Source organism: Crotalus tigris, unplaced genomic scaffold, assembly GCF_016545835.1.
Source record: "Crotalus tigris isolate CLP2741 ecotype Arizona unplaced genomic scaffold, ASM1654583v1 scf7180000017916.3911339, whole genome shotgun sequence".
Lineage (NCBI taxonomy): Eukaryota > Metazoa > Chordata > Lepidosauria > Squamata > Viperidae > Crotalus > Crotalus tigris.
Window position 1 is genome coordinate 3485140 of NW_024096718.1, and position 18940 is coordinate 3504079.

The window sequence follows — 18940 nt, forward strand, 5'->3', positions numbered from 1 at the left end:
TGGAATACTGCATCCAGTTTTGGTCACCATGATGTAAAAAAAATATTGAGACTCTAGAAAGAGTACAGAGAAGAGCAACAAAGATGATTAGGGGACTGGAGGCTAAAGCATATAAGGAATGGCTGCTGGAATTGGGTATAATATAATGTCTAGTTTAATGAAGAGAAGGACGAGGGGGGACATGATAGCAGTGTTGCAATATCTCAGGGGCTGCCACAAAGAAGAGGGTGTCAAGCTATTTTCCAAGGCTTCTGAAGGCAGGACAAGAAGCAACAGATGGAAATTAATCAAGGAGAGAGGCAACCTAGAACTAAGGAGAAACTTCCTGACAGAACAATTAACCAATGGAACAACCTGCCTCCAGAGGCAGTGAATGCTCCAACACTGGAGGTTTTTAAGAAGAGACTGGATAGCCATTTGTCCGAAATGGTATAGGGTTTCCTGCCTGAGCAGGGGGTTGAGCTAGATGACCTCCAAGGTCCCTTCCAACTTTACTATTATTATTATTATAATTTTAAAGCAAGTTCTAATTCAGCAGTTGGATATTGGGACTTTATTGATAATACCTTTTTGCAGTGCCATGATTAGTGGTTAAGTAAGGCAATATATATCCTGTCTGTCCAAAGGGTTGCTACACAGTTGCAGGATTTGATATCAATTGTGGAATTCACTACCTACATCAATCTTTCCCAACTTAGTGACCTCTACATGTAACTTCTGCTTCCTTGAAGTTACTCTAATGTATCCAAAGGGTAGCAGGTTGGAGAATGAATTATATTACTGTAATTCTAAAAGAATAACTTTTTTTATTGAAAGTTTTTAAATTTTACAAAACAAATCCCTTCCCCAAACCCCCACCCTCCCATAACCTCCCCCATCTTCCCCAAACCTCCCATACCCTCCCTCAACCTTCCCAGAGCTGAGTACAGGCTTAATTAAAATTTTCAAGGAAAATAAAAAATAGAAAAAAACTTAAAACACATATAAATCCTAAACAAATCTAAATACCTTAAATTAAACAAATTATCTTCTCTAAAACATAATAGTTGCAAACATTAAACACACATTATAATATACTTTAAACATTTTCTAGTATTGTACTTATATTATTATCCATCATTCTATATAGAACCCCCAAAACACAAATTTAAACATTACTTTCTTTAAATATCCATACCTACAATATAAGATCTAATCTCCCTCTTTCTTTACTCTAGAGCACAAAAATAAGCATATAAACATTCATTATACCATTAAGACTGGATACTCTTTTGAATAGTTAAACTAAATACTTATATTTAAACTTCTTATCTAAAATTTTCATTCAATCTCCATAATCTTCTCTCCTATCAAGAAAAGAAAAAACTTAAAAAACATATAAATCCTAAACAAATCTAAATACGTTTAATTAAACAAATTAGCTTCTCTTAAAAATAATAATAATAGTAGATCCCATAAACATAACTTAAAACATTAAAATTCCCTTATACCTGTTTAAATCTTTACCAATAACAAATTCCTCCACAGTAAACACATTCCTTCTCTTATCCATAAACCTCTTAAAGGTAATTCCAAAAAGTTTGTAAATCTTAATTCTCCCGCAATCTCAATAGTCTTCTAAATACTTAAACTAAGTACTTAAACTTAAACTTCTTATCTAAAATTTTCATTCGATCTCCATAATCTTCTCTCCAATAGCCAGTTCCATCCACTGTAAACACAATCCTTATCAGTCTCTCTTGTCCATAAATCTCGAAAGAAGTACTTTAAAATCTGCCCTTAAAGGTAGCTCCAAAAAATTTGTAAGTCCTGGTTCTCCCAACTCAGGAACCAATACTTGTGAGGCTTCCTTAACCTCCTTCTTCTGTTGGTCTTTCTCTTTACATTTATATGTTGCACAAGTTGTCCTCTGCTCTTTCATCTCGACTTGTTGAGGCCCCTCAAACTGAAATTTCCCATTTTTAATTAATATAGGTTCTTCACACTGCAATTCTGCCCTTAAAGGTTGCTCCAAAAAATTTATAAATCCTACTTCTCCCGCAGATTCAGGAACCAATACTTGTGAAACTTCCTTGACCTTCTTCTGTTGATCCTTTTCTTTACAATTATATATTACACCGGTTGTCTTCTGCTCCTCCATCTCTACTTGTTGAGGCCCCTCAAGCTGAAGTTTCCCAATTTTCATAAGTGTAAGCACTTCAGATTGCAATTCTGCCTTTTTATCTTCCAAAGCTTTAAACGTGATAGGTGGCGATGAGCATACCCCCAGGACCGAAGTATAAAAGTCTTTTGCTTTGGAAACAGTATTAAGACTATAACGTATCCCAGGTAATTCACCACCATTCCAGTCGGAACATCCCATCTAAACAAAATTTGTCTCTTTTTAAGTTCGTCTGCTAAAAAAGCAAACTCCTTTCTTCTTTTTAAAATTTTAGATGGGATCTCCTTTAAAATTATAACATTTTGTGAAGCAATTTGAAACCTCTTCTTATAAAAAGCTTGTATAATTTCATTGCGCAGGGATCTTTTCCGAAAGTAAATTACCACATCTCTTGGCAAATTCTTTTGCTCTGCCACCACAGAATTAAGTCTAAATGTCTGTTCAATTTCACTAAGTATTTCCTCTTTTTCTCTATTCAAAATCACAGCAAAGTCCTTTGCAACCATCTCTCTCAGATCTCCTTGCACAGACTCACCCAAACCTCTGATTCTTAAAGCATATTCCATTTGTTTATATTGAAGCATAAGAATCTCATCTTGAAAATTTTTCATCTCTTTTTCCATACTTTCAAATTTTTCCTCCATCTATTCCACTTTTTCTACTACTTCTTCTACGCGAGAATTCAACTTTTCAAGAACAGAGGCAACTCCTTTCAAAGCCAAAACTATCTCTTGCCTCAAAGTCTTATTGTTTTCCTCTAGAATCTCTTTCATTTCTCCCCTAATTTGAAGTATAACATCTCCCATCATATCTTGCAAATCCTTCACCATTGTTGACTGTGGCAAAGAAGAAGATGAGGCTATTAATTTAGGTTGTTGCGCTGATGATGACACCGAAGAAGAAGCCACTTTAGAAGCTGTAGGGATTACTGGACGCTTTGGAGCCATCTTAAAAAAATCTTTACTCCTTCTTAGAAATTGCAAAAATTAAACAAAGGAAAAAAGAAGTTAACTCCATAAAATAAAAAAAAAATCCTTCAAGAGGAGATCATTATAATAAAAAAAAGGGAGTTCAAAAAAAAGAAAAGAAAAGAGAGAAAGAAAAAAGAATAATTAAATAGAAAAAATCCATTCCATTTTTTTAAAAATACAAAAAATACAAAAAACAAACCAAAAAAGTACAAAAATAATAATACTAACACTCCATTCCAATCATTAAAAAAAACAAAAAAAAAAAGGAAAAGGGAAAGGGAAAAAAGAAACCCCCAAAAGCCTGCCGGTCGCCATTCTACCTTTCGAAAAAAAAACACCGAAAGGCTTGCCGATCGCCATTTTACTTTCCCTTTCAACAAAGGAAAAAAAAATAAAAAGAGGGAATATAAAAGTAAAAATAAATCTTTGAACTTAAAATCCAAATAAAATCAAAGAAAGCAAAAACTAAATCCTCTACTCAGCTCTGTCTGCTTCTAAAAAAAACTCACCAGTTAACTTTAATCGCGGAGGTGGTTGCAGCGGCTTGTTTTGTCCCTAGGGACAAAAGCAGCTGGGAAGCGGAGACAGTCTGAACTCCGTAGGAGCACTCTTTTCACCCCCCCCAAAAAAAAACTTTGGGGGTGCATAAGAGGCTCTACCACTATTCAGACACCTCTCTACCCCCCCCCCTTTGCCTGGGAGGGGGTTTTTGAACCGCTGAACAGCTGATGTCCGCTGTTCATAGCGATTCAAACACTTACCCAGGAGGACGGCTACAAAGTAGCCGCCATCGCACGCGCAGATCCACCGGAAGTTCTAAAAGAATAACTTGAAAAACTCTAGTTTGATGAATTATACAGATATCCAATAAAAGCATAGTTGTAGCTCAGGGTTAAAACGAGTGGTCCTTGGTGTTCTCTGAGCTTGGTTGTTTTCTTGCAGATGTTTCATTACCCTAACTAGGTAACATCACCAGTGCTAGTATATCCAGTTCAGGAACATTCTGATGACACCTTTCATTGTGAAAGCCATGACGCTTTAGGTTTAAATCAATATTCTCCATGAAGTCCATTGGTTTCACGTTGTGCTTTTGTCTTTCATTTTTTCAAAAGCATTTTGGAGAGATGACCGTCACATACTCCAGTAAAGTTGCAAATGCTACCTTCTTTGGGTTCCACAGGCTACTTCTCAAATGGAAAGGAAGCATCTACAAACTGCTTTACCGAGAATTTATTCTCTTTGCCTGTCTTTACACAGCGATAAGTATATTGTATAGGTACAACTTTTTTCACCTTCTACAATGCTCTGTCTGCCCGACCCTTGTAGGAGAATATGTGATACTGTATTAAACAAGTGGGACATGAAGAGTTGCAGTGTGGTTCTCTGGGGGATTCTAGCCAGCCACAAGCGTCTTCTATTTCTTTTCCCCAATTTTCTGTATCTCTTCCCGTTCCAGCTAAGTACTCAGGAATTTATGGTATGTTTAGTCCTAATAGAAATATTTTATAGATTCTTCCTTTAGAACATGGATGTCCAATCTTTTGCCTTACCTGGGCCACATTAAGTGAAGACAATTTGTCTTGGACTACCAAAATATATAATATAATTAATGTATATAAATAGCAAACTTCCTTTATTTCTCATATTTTAGTTATATTTTGTAGGGTCGTTTTACTAGCTGTCCAGGGCTGCATGCAACCTGAAGGCAACAGGTTGGACATGCCTGCTTTAGAAACTTTTCCTATTGTTTTAATGTTTTTTTTGTACCTTTGCAAGACTTGATGTTTCCCCATATTTGCCAACGTTTCTCTCTTATACATCTACATAAACACTGGAAATTGGAAAATGAAATTGTTGTTGGTATATATAATTATGCAGAAATCATAACTATTCAAGAAGGTTTTGTTTTAAAAAGCTGTGTTGAAATTTATGGAAGCTGCTCAAAAGCACTGTTTTTCATGCTTGCTTTTTGCCGTTTTCAAATACCTTGTTTGATTGTTTTGCAATTAAAGCAAAGAATTTAGTCAATTCACTAAAATGACTGTATGGAATTTTTGAATTAGAATCAAATGTGTTGTAAAACATAGTTACATTACTAAAACAATATGTTTTAGTATTTTATGATGTTTTCATAAAACACTAAAATAGTATAATGTTTCATAATAGTAATTTGACAGAGAAGGCAAGTGCCAAACAAAATTAGTGCCTTTACCATTGAAGGAAAAGAATCAAGAAATGACAACCTTAAGTTGATTGTCTCTGAAAGATGTCATATGATGATTGTTATTTCATGGAGATATAAATTTACAATGAGCAGCTCCAGTGCCTGTGATATGAGAAAATACATCTCAGCTTCAAATTCTAATAGAATGTCATCTCTCGGTGGAATTGCAGTTTGAAGCAAAACTAAATTTGGAAGTGTTTATTTTGCAAGATTTCCTTTTGCTACAATTACTAATGTAATCCATTATAATCAGATCTAGGTCTGATATAGCTTTATAATTTGCAGCTATTACAATCTCCAATTGAACTTCCAGTGAAATCTCTCACAGTAGAATCTCTCACTCAGTGGTGGAATTCAGCCAGTTTGCAACCCTTCGGCAGAACCAGTAGCTAATTTTTTGTTGCCCAGGTCCAGAATGGACTTCCAGAATCAGCATCCACACAGAGAACCAGTTGTTCACATATTAGAATCCCACCACTGCTCTCACTGCCTTCCTTCTGTTATGATCCAATGTACAATCTAATGCTGAGTGCTCTGGGATGCTTATCTTTGTTTTTAATTTATATTTATTTAGTCTTTATATCAAAAGTCCCTGTCTTTTTTGTCACAGATTTTTCCTTTCAGGAACCCAGAAACGGTACTTTGAGAAATTGTCCATTTACTGTGACAAATATGCAGAACAAATTCCAGTCACTTTTGTTTTGGGTAAGCTTATATTCCATTTCATGCAGAGCAGGGGTGGAAACATTTGCAAGGGTACATTACAGAAATGTAAAACCTAAAAAATACTGTACAGTTGTTGCAACCTGTCCCAATTCCTAAGGATTTGAGATAGTATGCAAATGTAAAATCATATTGCACAATTAAATAAAATTCCAATTGAATTCCTCTAATTGGTGCTACCACACAATTTATTGGCTTAACTTGGTTTTTTTTAAAAGAAAACTCTGGAAGATCAATAAAAACCCCTTCCCCATTTTATGTGGCAATTGGTCCAGCCTTACTTTGTGACTGATTAACCCATCTGCTGCAGCTTCCCTCAAATCTTAAAAATGACTCACACCCGATTTAGGAGATCCTTCCCTACCCTACTGCTTTCCAGATCTCTTGGAGCTACAATTCCCAGTGTAGCCATAGTTGGAGAGTGCTATATAAACAAAGGTTCAGTTGGGATTTCATCAATGTGTTTGGAGCAGGGATGGATGAAAAAAAAAGTCTACTGACAGATATCAAGGGAATTACTAAAAGAGTATATATAGAGTTTATTTATGCATAATATTAAAAGATCTTCTGTTGGGTATATAACAAGAAATGTGAATAAGGATTTTTGAACTCTCCAGGGTTTTATGTTACTTTGGTGGTGAACCGCTGGTGGAACCAATTTGTAAATCTGCCATGGCCAGACAGAATTATGTTCTTGATCTCCAGCACTGTTCAGGGAAGAGATGAGTATGGCCGATTACTCAGGAGAACTCTAATGCGTTATGTGAATTTAACATCTCTCCTCATCTTTCGATCAGTGAGCACAGCTGTCTACAAAAGATTTCCAACTTTAGAACATGTGGTAGAAGGAGGTACTGTTCACTCATTTTCATCCTGTCTTTGCCAGTGAAACAGTTACTTGGGGTGGTGCTCATGTAGAGCCACTGTAATCACACTTAATATGCCTTTACTGCATTGCAAGAAACAAGTAGCGATGAAGCTATTATGTTTTATGTTTTTATGATTGCTGTAAGCTGCCCATTCTGCTTAAGATGAGTGGCCATATAAATCTTTTAAATAAATAAATATTTTTATAATTTAATATGATCTTATACTTTACTACAGTTTCTCCAGTCCAGGATTCTCTGATTGTAACATCTTCATCTTTAGCCATCACAGTACTGTCTATCACTGGGACAGAGGATAGAAATTTAAAATTGCAATGCATATATATTTTTTCTGCAAACAGGAGACATGCTGGGTGGGTGCTACTAATTTAAACAAAGCAAAACAAAATATAAAAACTTCCCCAGCGCTGTGATAAAAAATTCAGAATCTACCAGCACTTCAATTTTATTGTTTTGTTTTGTTCTGTTTTTTAATGCTGCTGTATATCTTCTGCATGTCTAACGTATCTATTGATTTTGACTAACATAGATATATCTAGGAGTTCTGTAGGAGTTAATCCAGGTTAATGTACATACAGCTGTAGCCTTTAGATCAGTGGTTCTCAACCTTTCTAATGCCGCGACCCCATAATACAGTTCCCCATGTTGTGGTGATCCCCAACCACTTATACATCACTGGGTGCCAGGGGCGTGGCCAAAGAAAAGGGGGAAAAAATGGCGGACAGCCTTGTTTGGCGACCCCCATGAAATGATCATTCGACCCCAAATGGGGTCCCGACCCACAGGTTGAGAACCACTGCTCTAGATGCAGCAAACTTTTCCCCAGCACTTGGCTTCATTATTTAGGAATAATTGATTTCTTAAATCACAATATTCTTCATATATCATTCTGACATCTGAAACATCTGAATTATGAAATTACCAAAAACAGATATAATCTTTCTCCAGATAAATGGTCAACCATTTTTTTTAATATATCAACATTCTGAAAAAAAATTCCATGCTAGGGATCAATATGGAAACAGGCTAAAAATAAAACTGCCAATGTTGCAACGCTCTAATACAAATCTTTACTATATTTCCATCTAGAATAGTGCGTACAATTCAGTCACTACATTTTTTAAAAAGATAAAACAGAATTGGGGGAAAATGTGGAATGGGCAGCAGATAAATTCCAAGTGCGAAAATATTAGATTTTTGGAATTCTTTACATGGAAAGAAGGTTACCTAAGGAGGACAGGATACCTAAATACCTAAAATCCTGCTTGGCAAGGAGAAAGTGGGCAAGAAAAAAATTTCCTCTTTCTCTCAAAACAGTAGGACCAAATTCATCAATGAATCTGATTGGAAGAAGCTTCTGAATAAATGAAGTTACTGCTTCATATGATGGATAATTTTAGCTGTGAGATTTGGTATCACAAGATGTGATGAAGGTGACTGACTTGGATGACATTCATGGAGGAGAGGTCTATTAAGCACTATTAATGTAGACTATATAGTGTTATTTCTACTGGGGCAGGTATGCTGTGGATAGTTTCAGGGGAATAACCATAGGTAACAGGTAGATTTTAGTCTCCTGTGAAACAGCCAGATGAACCTTGTTAGTCTATGAAAAATGAAATGTTGGACTAAATTAGGACTTGATCTGATCAGCAGGGCTGTTCTTATATCATTTAGTAAAAGTTTATATCATCTAGCAACAATGGCTTCAATTCACACACTGGAGACTAATTGTATGGTGGTGAAGTGAGTGGAGTGAGAACTGAATGTGACCTATAGGATAGTTGCCTTTGCCAAGTTCAGCTAAGGTGGTGTTGCTTTAAAATGGTTATGTAATAGCTATATTGTAGTGGGAAGAATTGAACGATACATATATAGGTCAGACAGGTTTTTATGAATCAAAACTCTTTCAAACTATATGAGCTATAATGGGCCAAAGAGATATCACTAAAACACAGCATGCCATAACATGCATAACAAAAATATAAATATTAAGATACTGTTACTTTTCTTTGTAAATAAAATAGTGTGTGTGTGGATGAGTAGGTTGTAAAATTAACATTTATTGGGTTCATCACATGACATGACAGATAAAGTAGAATAGCTTCAAAGTCAAATTTCTATTGGCCACTGGTGGCCATCCTTGATTTTAGCACTGGATTAAAAATCAGATCTTTGAAGAAATGAACATACATTTTAATACATGGACATGCATAAAATTACATAAAAGGTTTAGGATCATTTGTCCCCTTACTAATTGGAATTTTGCCTGGTTTGAAGCTTCTCTTTTGAGAAAACAAAAACAGGTGATCAAAATACAGATGCATTTCTTTATACACAGGTTTTATGACAGCTGAGGAAAGGATAATATTTGATGATCTTAAATCACCTCATCTTAAATATTGGATCCCTTTTGTTTGGTTTGGAAATTTGGCAGCCAAAGCAAGACAAAATGGAAGAATCAAAGATAGTGTGGACTTGCAAACACTGATGAATGTAAGTAAGCAGGTGCAATGAACAATTGTGAAAAATATTTGAAAGCCAAAAATAGACTGCTCAATTTTTTTTTAAATTCATCTACTCCATATAAATTATGTTTCCAATTTCATTATCTCAATTTTTTCTACATTCTGAGACTTTCTATTCTTGTACTCCTATGCAAGGCTGCTCATAAATGAAAATGACACTGAAGGCAAGAATTATCTTCCAAAACTGCCCACTTCCCAACCTAAATGTTTTCACTGTACTGTATCTGAAGTTTACTGTACTGTATCTCCAGGTTTCAGGAAACACTAGGCAAAATGGCTGCTGATGGCTTCTTGTTATTTCAAATATTTGGCTTCCAGTTGGCAGTTCTTTCTTATATCAGAAACATCTCAGAAACAATCAACAGACTATTACAGCAATGTAATATTATAGACCAGAAGCCAATTAAAACCCTCTAAAATGTCTTCAAAAACCAAAAGACCCAGTAGCCCAAGGAAAAAAAAGGAGTTATCTACAACATATAGTGTGAGGACTGTAATAGCCACTCTGTAAGATAAACAGGCAGAAGATTTGCAAAACACATCCCTGAACCCCAACTAGCAGTCAGAATGATGAAAACTCCTTAATTTCACAACACGTGGACAAACCTAACCATTGTTTCAACTGGGAAACTGTGAATGTTGTGTTTTCGGTTCGTTGGCAATTGACGAAGACACATGGTGAAAACAACAAAGGTCTTTATTTCTTTCTCTTACAACCAAGCAAGCAGCAAAAGGCATGCAGGCCTTTTATAGTGTCTGAAACCCGGACAGTGTGAACCAATAGGAATTAACCATTTTCGCGCCTTGCGCATGCGCACAAGGCTGGCACCACCCTGTCTGGTCCCGAGCAGCTTATGGATTGCCCGGGACCATTTGCAATAATTCTGAGCCTGCTTTCAGCTCTTGCAGGCTCAGGACACAACACCCCTCCCCCTAGATGAAATACATCTGGCTTACGCACAGGTGCATCGTGCAATGCAGGGAGAGTGGAACACAGATGCATTATTCAAATGCAAGGAGAGTGGAAATGCTCAGGTCTGCATGCAGGCAAACACCTTTCCAAATAATTATTAACTCAAATAAAATATATCCAAAATCAAAATAGTATATGAGACTCTTACTGAGTGTTACCCCCCCCCCATTCAGCGACCTCATAGCAAGGTTCCTCATGTGTTGACAGGAACCTCACATAATCTCCTAGATGTTTAGGTGGGCACTTTGCCCGCTGTGACCTTCTAAGGGCCGGTGAGGGTGCCTGGCCTACCCGCTCACCTACCAGGCTAGGCAGGCCAGGATTTTGATGCCCCAAATACCCAGGTGACCCACCCAGCTGCTGACTGGCTGGACCCTCTGAGTCCGAGCCAGTGTACATTGGACTCCTCTTGGGAACACTGTCCCTCGAGCCCAAGACCAGCAGTTGGAGAGGCCTGAGTGGCAGAAGTGCCCCAATACTCCATAGCCCCCATGCACGTGCCAGAGGTGCCAGAGTCAGGAGCCACCTCCATGGCAAACCCCCTTGCTACTAACTTCCTTTTTGGAGCAATAGCTGAATTATGAGAGTTCCCCTGATGGAATTCCCTTTCTATGGCTGTGTTTGATTTATATGGATACCCCCGGTCTGTTCCCCTGTCTGGAGCATTACCTGACATGTTCGAATGATGTGGATACGGTGTGACTTCCTGTCTGGAGCAATGATGGATGTGTGGGGTGACCCCCCCATCCTGGGAATTCCTGTTTGGCGCACTTGCGGAAACTTGGGATGACCCCCAAACAGTCTCAGCAGCTGGAGAAGCCCTGTTAGGCCTGGGAACTTGTGACCCAGAATGCATATTCTGGTCCTCCTCCCCCCCCCCAGAGCAGAGCCAGGAGCGGAAACGTGGCTGTCCAGCCTCCAATGCAGTTGGTCTATGTGTCTGCGAAGAACATGGCCATCCTCCAAAGCTACTTCGTATGTTAGCGGCCCAGAGAACTTGCAGACCACTGCTGTGACCCAGAGATGTCCAGGACCATAGTTTCTTGCCCAAACCAGATCGCCCACCTGAAGTCTCCTAGGTGCCCGCGGTTGTGACACCTGTGAAGCCACCCAGTCTGGGTGCAACCTGTCCAGTTTGGTGATGAGGCGGTGACCCCAGCGGAGTTCTGCAGGGCTCTTCCCTGTGGCTGTGCAAGGTGTCATCCGATGTGCAAGAAGGAAATCTGCTAACCGGTGATGCCAGTTACCGTAAGTCAGTTTCTTGAGAGCATCTTTGGTAGTATGCACCATTCTCTCAGCTTGTCCGTTGGACGATGGATGGAAGGGAGCAGAAGTCACATGCTGGATCAAGTTGGCCTGAAGAAAAACCTGGATCTCAAAAGAGGTAAATTGAGGGCCGTTATCTGAAACCAGGATATCTGGAAGCCCATGTGAGGCAAAAATTCCTCTCAACACCTGAATGATCCTGGCAGTAGTAGTGGAGGAAACAGGAACAACCTCTAGCCACTTGGAATGGCTGTCAACGAGGAGAAGGAAGAATTGCCCCTGAAAGGGCCCAGCATAATCTATATGTACCCGTGACTATGGGGTTTGAGTTTCCTCCCACCTATGTACTGGGGCCCAAGGCATTTCAGGCCATGACAGTTGGCATGCTTGGCACCCATGCACCTGAGCCTCAATGGCTTTATCGAGCCCAGGCCACCAAAGATGACTGCGCACAAGCGCTTTCATCCATACTATACCAAGATGTCCCTCATGCAGAGAAAACAAGATTCTAGACCTCAATGAGGCTGGGATCACTACCCTACTCCCCCATAACAGCCACCCCTTGAAAGTGGAAAGTTCATGCTTCCTTTGCCAGAAGCTTTGAAATTCAGTGTCTGGCCACGTGTCAGGCCATCTCGACAACACCCAGGTCAGCACATGTGTGAGCGTGTGATCAGTGGCAATTTCTGCAGCCATGTCCCTAGCATTAAGGGCAGATTCAGGCAACTCCTGAGTGGAAAGGATATTAATAGCAGGGGCAGGATCTGCCTCTATCTGTTTAAGAGGTAATCTGCTGAGGCCATCTGCATGACCCATCTCCTTTCCAGGTTTGTGAACTAGAGTGTAGTTATATGCTGACAGGAAAATGGACCATCTCAGCATACGTGGGGAAATAATATGTGGTGTCTGTTTGTTAATGGTAAACAAACCCAGCAGAGGCTTATGATCTGTGTAGACCGTGAAGTGGTAGCCATATAAGAAATCATGGAATTTCTTTATGCCAGCCACTATGGCCAAGGCTTCTCTGTCAATCTCAGAATAATTCCGTTCTGCAGATGACCGAGTCCTTGAGTAGTAAGCCACAGGGACTTGTGTCCCATCAGCCTTCAGGTGGCTAAGTACTGCTCCCGCCCCATAAGGAGAAGCATCGCATGCAATACAAACAGGCAGTTGCTCATTAAAATGCGCTAACACGACTTCCAGTTCCAGATCGCGGCGCTCGCAGCTGTGCGAAGAGATGGCTCTCCTCAGCAGCTGATTCTCCACTGCCGGTAGACCCTTAATCGGGTCGAAAAGCCACCTTGGAGGGGCGGCTACTGATGAGGAGGTCCTCGTCATCCTTGGGAGAGTGGCAGCTTCTTCCAAGGACCGAGATAGCTCTTTGGGGCCAACAATGGAAAGAACGGCCAGTAAAATGGCCGTTCACCTAGCCGCTGCAACCAGAAGTCAGAAGAACATCTAAGCACAGGAATCACTGTGGCTGAGCCGGGTGAGACTTTTTTTTCTCTCTCTCTTGGGTTTCTTTTTTCTTTTGTGCCCGTAAAGAGCACTTTTGAAATGATTTCCCTACTCTAAGAAGGCGGCGTTTGTGAGTGTGGGAAAAAGAAGCTTAAATGGACTGAATTAATTTAAAGTGATTTTTTTTCCATTTTTATTTTTTTTTCTTTCACTTTGAGGTCCTAGAAAATTTTGTGAATATTGAATCTGCTATTGGACTTGAATTCTTTTTTCTGTGTTTCCTGATCTTGTTTATGAGATTCCTGGTCTCTGGGAGAAGATTTTACATTGTACTGAGGACATCTTGTGGAAAAAGTTAAAATTGCAACTTTCTCTTTTGAGGATTGGATTGACCTTGATTTTCAGATTACCATAAAAGGGAAAATACACAGAAAATTAACAGCTGTACTGGTAGGGGTGGACACTGATTAAATGTTCTCTGAACACAGCCTCTACTAAATGATACAGACTGTTTTTAATTATCTTTGAAATGGAGCAACCCTTGGTTCAACTTGACTATAAACTTATGCTGGAAAAACTTTATGAAGCTACTGATGACATATGTTTGCAAATAAAAGAATTCACGATGGAAATAACAAACAGAAATTCTGCTTTGAACTTACAAACTGACTCCCAGACTTTGTCTGAGCACTCTATGGACCAAGAAACAACAGAAGCGGGATTAACTAAAGGTAAAGAAGATTCCATTTTACTTCATACGCAGGCTGATGAGATCTCTGAGGAATTAAAAAGGACTGTAATTAAACCACTTACAACCCTAAAACTAACAGAAATGGACAGACAAGCCCAACGAACTGAGAACTATGGTAGCTTGGATAAACAACTATTAGCTACAAAGTTGGACATAATTGAGCCAGCCATTCAACAGTTTCAAACATGGAGATTTGACTTTTCCAAACAACAAGGGATTATTTACAAAGAAGCTAGGTCTCTAAAACAGAAGACGTTTCTGTTTGATTCAAAGGATACTACAAGACATAAAAAATGACTTGTTTATTGATATAGTGGCATTATTATGGAAACCTGTTTGGCATAAAAGGAAAGCTAGAATAAGATTTAAGAATGTGATTTAAGGTTTTATGTAATGAGTTTAAAAGGCTTACTAGATATGGATTGATTTATGGCTCAAGACAGTTAAATAAGATGTTAGATTGAATAAAAATTAAAAGGTTTGAACTTAATAATAAGGTGTTTGTCTATGTATTAATATATTTTGGATATAGTAACTTTGAGGAGGTTAAAGAAATGTGATATAGCTATTGAGGGATTGATTGTTAGATTATAAAGTATAATAGAAATAGAAAGATATTTTTTTCATTTTTTCTGTTTTGTTTTTATTTTTTCTTTGTTCTTTTTCTTTTCTGATATGAACTAATATATTTATATATATATATATATATATATTAGAACTGATAGTCACTTTGTAATGGAAGAAGAATAGGGAAAAAGAAGAAATGATGTTAATAAATGTTTATGTGAATATGTTAAGGAAAAAGGTAATGGGGAGACTCCCGAAGTGTTAACTATGTACTTGGATTAGAAATATGGAATGTAGTAATTGAAATAGTAAGCTTCATACAGGATCTGGATTTGTGGATCTATCTAGATGAAGTTATTGAGGATTGATATGATTGATCTAGTTGTATTGAAATATATTAATTTAAATATAATATGTTATTAGAGGGAAAAGAGAGGGGTTTTTTAATGATTTAATCTGAACTTTATGAGTATGACTTTGTTGTGTGGATAATTGATTGCCCTGCCACCACGTTGTTTCTTAAGCTCTTGTCTGTAAAATGAAAAAAAAAACAATAAAACTTGTTTTAAAAAATGCGCTAACACAGCATTTGAAGAGAGCAAGGCCTTAATCTCATTGAAACTCCTGTCATGGACCTTAGTCCACTACCATGGAGCCTGCTTGTCTAAGAGCTGGTGTAACAGCTCAGCCACTTCAGCCTTATGTGGAAGGAATGTGTGATAGAAATTTAAGAGCACCAAGAAAGCTTACGGCTCAGTTTTGGACTTGGGCCTTGGGGCCTGCTGAATCGCTTGCAGCTTGGATTCAGCAGGATGAATGCCTTGGGCATCAATCCTGAACCCTAAGAAGTCAGTGGAAGTGACTCCTATCTTGCATTTATCCTGCTTCAATTTAAGGCCTGCTTTGCGGAAACAGAGCAAGACAGCTCTTAACCTTTCTGCTAAATTTTGAGATCACTCCCCAGCAATGAGGACATCATCAAAATAGGGACAGACCCCAGGAATACCACGAAGAGTGCTCTCCATAATACTTTGGAATATGCAAGGGGCTACATTTACCCCAAATTGCAGTCTTTTGACCTTAAATGCCCCCCCTGTGTGTTACAATCACCTGAGCCTCTGCAGATGCCTTATCAACAGGTAGCTGTTGATAGGCCTGTGCCAGATCAAGTTTCGCAAAAATGCACCCTCCTTTGAGAGAGGCCAGAATGTGGCTTACAACAGGCACTGGATATGCATGCTGTTGCAATGCTTTATTCAGTGTGCACTTATAGTCTGCACATATGCGGACTTCCCCATTAGCCTTTAGAGGCGTTACTATGGGGGTTTCCCATGGACTAGAATCCACAGGTTCTAAAATGCCCTGCTGGAGCAATTTGTCCAGCTCAGCATCTATCTTGCTTTTGAGGGCAAAAGACACCCTTCTAGGCTTGACCCTGATGGGCGTGATAGTTGGGTCTAAACGTAGTGCAATGGGAGGCCCCTTGTAGGATCCTAGCTCTGAACTAAACACATCAGCAAACTCCTTGCAGACTTCTGCAAGACCCAGTGTTTGGATTTCCAGGGCCTCAAACCAATCAAGTCCAATAAGACTTGTGCATTCACCCCCAATAACCACCACATTTAGGAAACCGTCAAAATCCTTATGCTGCACTTTGAGCGTGGCCTCCCCCTTTACACTGACTTTGGAATTTTGAAAATCAGTAAGTATTAGATTTGATGGCCTGAGTTTAACTTGAAGGCCACTACTGCTGCAAATCCTTTTAAAGGTATCATGTGAAATGATTGCTAGAGCAGACCCTGTGTCCAACTCCATCAATAAGGGAACCCCTTGCAACTTCACATCAATGCGAAGTTTTTTCTTAAGGGGCTTGTGTGTCCCTATCCTTAGAATACTCCTACACAAAGCGCAGAAACCCACCCTGTGTTGGCTGGGGACCCTGGTACCTTTCTGAAGCAATTCTTCCCGAGATTGGACCTTTTGGCGACCCAAACAGACAGAGACAATGTGGCCTTGCCTGCCACATGCCCGGCAAATTGGCGGAGTGAAACCTGCAGTCAGCTCACTTGTGGCGTCCTCCGCACCCGAAGCACTGAAGAGATGGTGAGGCCTTGTCCGGACACCCCTTCGGCTTCCTTTCAGCTGGCTGGTGAAGTCTGTCCACCTCCTCTTCAGGATCCGCTTCTGATTCCTCTCGAGTATCCTCTTGATGGACGGTAGCGGTGGCTGGAGGGTTCCTGGCAAGCCGCAAAGCCTTCACAACACTGCCTGCTGCTTCTTCAGCTGCTACCTCTCTCAACGCGTCTTGGAAGGAGACTTCCTCTTTCGCAAAGATCTTTGTTGTAAGTCTCTACTTCTTAAGCCACACACAAAACGATTGCGCAGCCTCTCTTCCAAATCCTTGAACTCACAAGGCCTGGCCGCTTGCCTTAAGGCAGCAATAAAGTCCGCAACAGATTCACCTGACCTCTCTGCTCGAACGCGTGCCTCCAAGCGATGACAGATAATTTAGGCTGGAAGTGTTCCTTCTTCTTCAAGTCAGCGTATGTTACTGACTCCAGAAGTGCAGGGGCCACAAGATTTTCCGCGATGTCAAAAGATTTTCCACGATTTTCCGCAGGCACACAGAAGAGTTGCTGCCTTCAGGCCATCTTCTCATACTTGATTTACTCTAAGTAGTTCTCCACCCGTGCTACATATGAATTCCATCTCTCAGGGTGGGAGACATCAAAATCAGTCAAACGGCCAATCTTCTTATTTTATTGAAAAGTTTTATAAATTTATTATAAAACTTCCCCCTCCCTCACTTCCCAGAGCTGATTACAGGATAAAAAATAAAATAAACAAACATAATCTAACTAACATTAATCAACTATACTATCAATCAAAATCATAACACACTTCAACTCCTTCTCCCAACAAATATTAACAAATTAAGTCAAAAATAATAAAATAATTAAAACTAATAATAATTATCTAAAATCTACTCAAAAGCAAGATAATACTTTTCAATCTCATATTTCTTCTGAATGTAATCAATCCATCTTCTCCAAACCATAATATATTTTTCTTGTGAATGATCCTTCAAATAGACGGAGATTTTCACCATGTCTGCTAAATTAGACACTTTAAGTATCCATTCTTCCAAAGTAGGCAATAAGTTTTTCTTCCAATATTGCCCCACCAATAATCTTGCAGCTGTTATAAGTTCAACACCAAATTAGTTTCTTTAACATCAAAATCTATAATAATACCCAACAAAAACAATTGTGGAGTAAACTTTATCTTTCTCTTTAAAATCTTTTGAATATTCCACCAGATCTTAATCCAAAAAGCTTTAATATCTCTACAAGTCCACCAAATATGAAAATAAGTTGCATCTAAATTTCCACATCTCCAACATTTGGGCTGTAAATTTGGATACATGCGGGTCAATTTTTGGGGATCCAAATGCCATCTATAAAACATTTTATAAAAATTTTCTCTTAAATTTTGCGCCTGAGTGAATTTTACATTTCTAACCCAAATTGTCTCCCATGTATCCAATAAAATTGGCTCTTGAATATTTTGCGCCTATTTCATCATACAGTCTTTAACTAATTCTGTTTCAGAATCCAATTATATTAAAACATTATAAATTCTTTTTATATAAGTTCAACTTTGATCTTTAATCTGTTTTACCAAATTCACATCCTCTAAAGTGATACCAACCTTTTGATCTAAACTCCACCTCACTAACAATTGATTATAATGAAACCAAGAGTGTACAATATTTTCTTGCTTCAACTCAGTCAATGACTTTAATTGCCAATCTTGCCCAACCAAACTAAGTAATTCCTTATAAGAAATCTTATCCAAATTCACTCCCCTGGATACTCCCTCTATCACGTGTCCAGGAATCCCCCAAATTGGAATTTTATAATTTAACCTATAGTAATACTTCTTCCAGACACGCAACAAGGCACTTCTCAAAATATGGGTTTTAAAAACCTGATCAACTTTTTTTATCATAAATTAAATAAGCGTGCTATCCATATAATAAATCCCATCCCTCAAGAGAAAGGATATTTTTATTTGTTAAGTTGAGCCAATCACTAATCAAAGTTAAAGCCGCCGCATCATAATACAATTTTAAATTAGGCACTTTAAGTCCTCCTCTTTCCCGTATATCTTGTATAATCTTGAATTTAACTCTTGGCTTTTTCCCTGCCCAAATGAACTTATTAATCCCTTTCTGCCATTCCTCCAAATTAGCATCTTTCTTCAAAATAGGTATCATTTGAAACAAGAAAAGAAACTTTGGAAGTATATTCATTTTAACTGCTGAAATTCTCCCCAACAAAGATAATTGTAGTTTTTTCCAATCATTTAAGTCCTTTTGCACTTTTGCCCATAGTATCTCATAATTATTTTTATACAATTTAACATTAG

At 38.6% G+C, this 18940-nt stretch overlaps 1 protein-coding gene across 4 annotated transcripts in view; it reads left to right on the forward strand.

Moving 5' to 3' along the window:
* BEST3 (bestrophin 3) overlaps positions 1-18940 on the forward strand; it is a 53794-nt gene that overhangs the window by 2252 nt on the left and 32602 nt on the right. Inside the window, exons 2-5 of one of the 4 annotated variants that reach the window (XM_039344490.1) lie at positions 4245-4408; positions 5967-6061; positions 6697-6930; positions 9308-9462. In XM_039344490.1, coding sequence (XP_039200424.1) covers positions 4257-4408; positions 5967-6061; positions 6697-6930; positions 9308-9462 — 636 coding nt within the window. In that variant the 5' untranslated portion in view covers positions 4245-4256. Of the gene's footprint in view, positions 1-4244; positions 4409-4458; positions 4610-5966; positions 6062-6696; positions 6931-9307; positions 9463-18940 lie in introns of all 4 variants that reach the window. The other 3 variants (XM_039344491.1, XM_039344492.1, XM_039344493.1) reach the window with 3 other exon arrangements.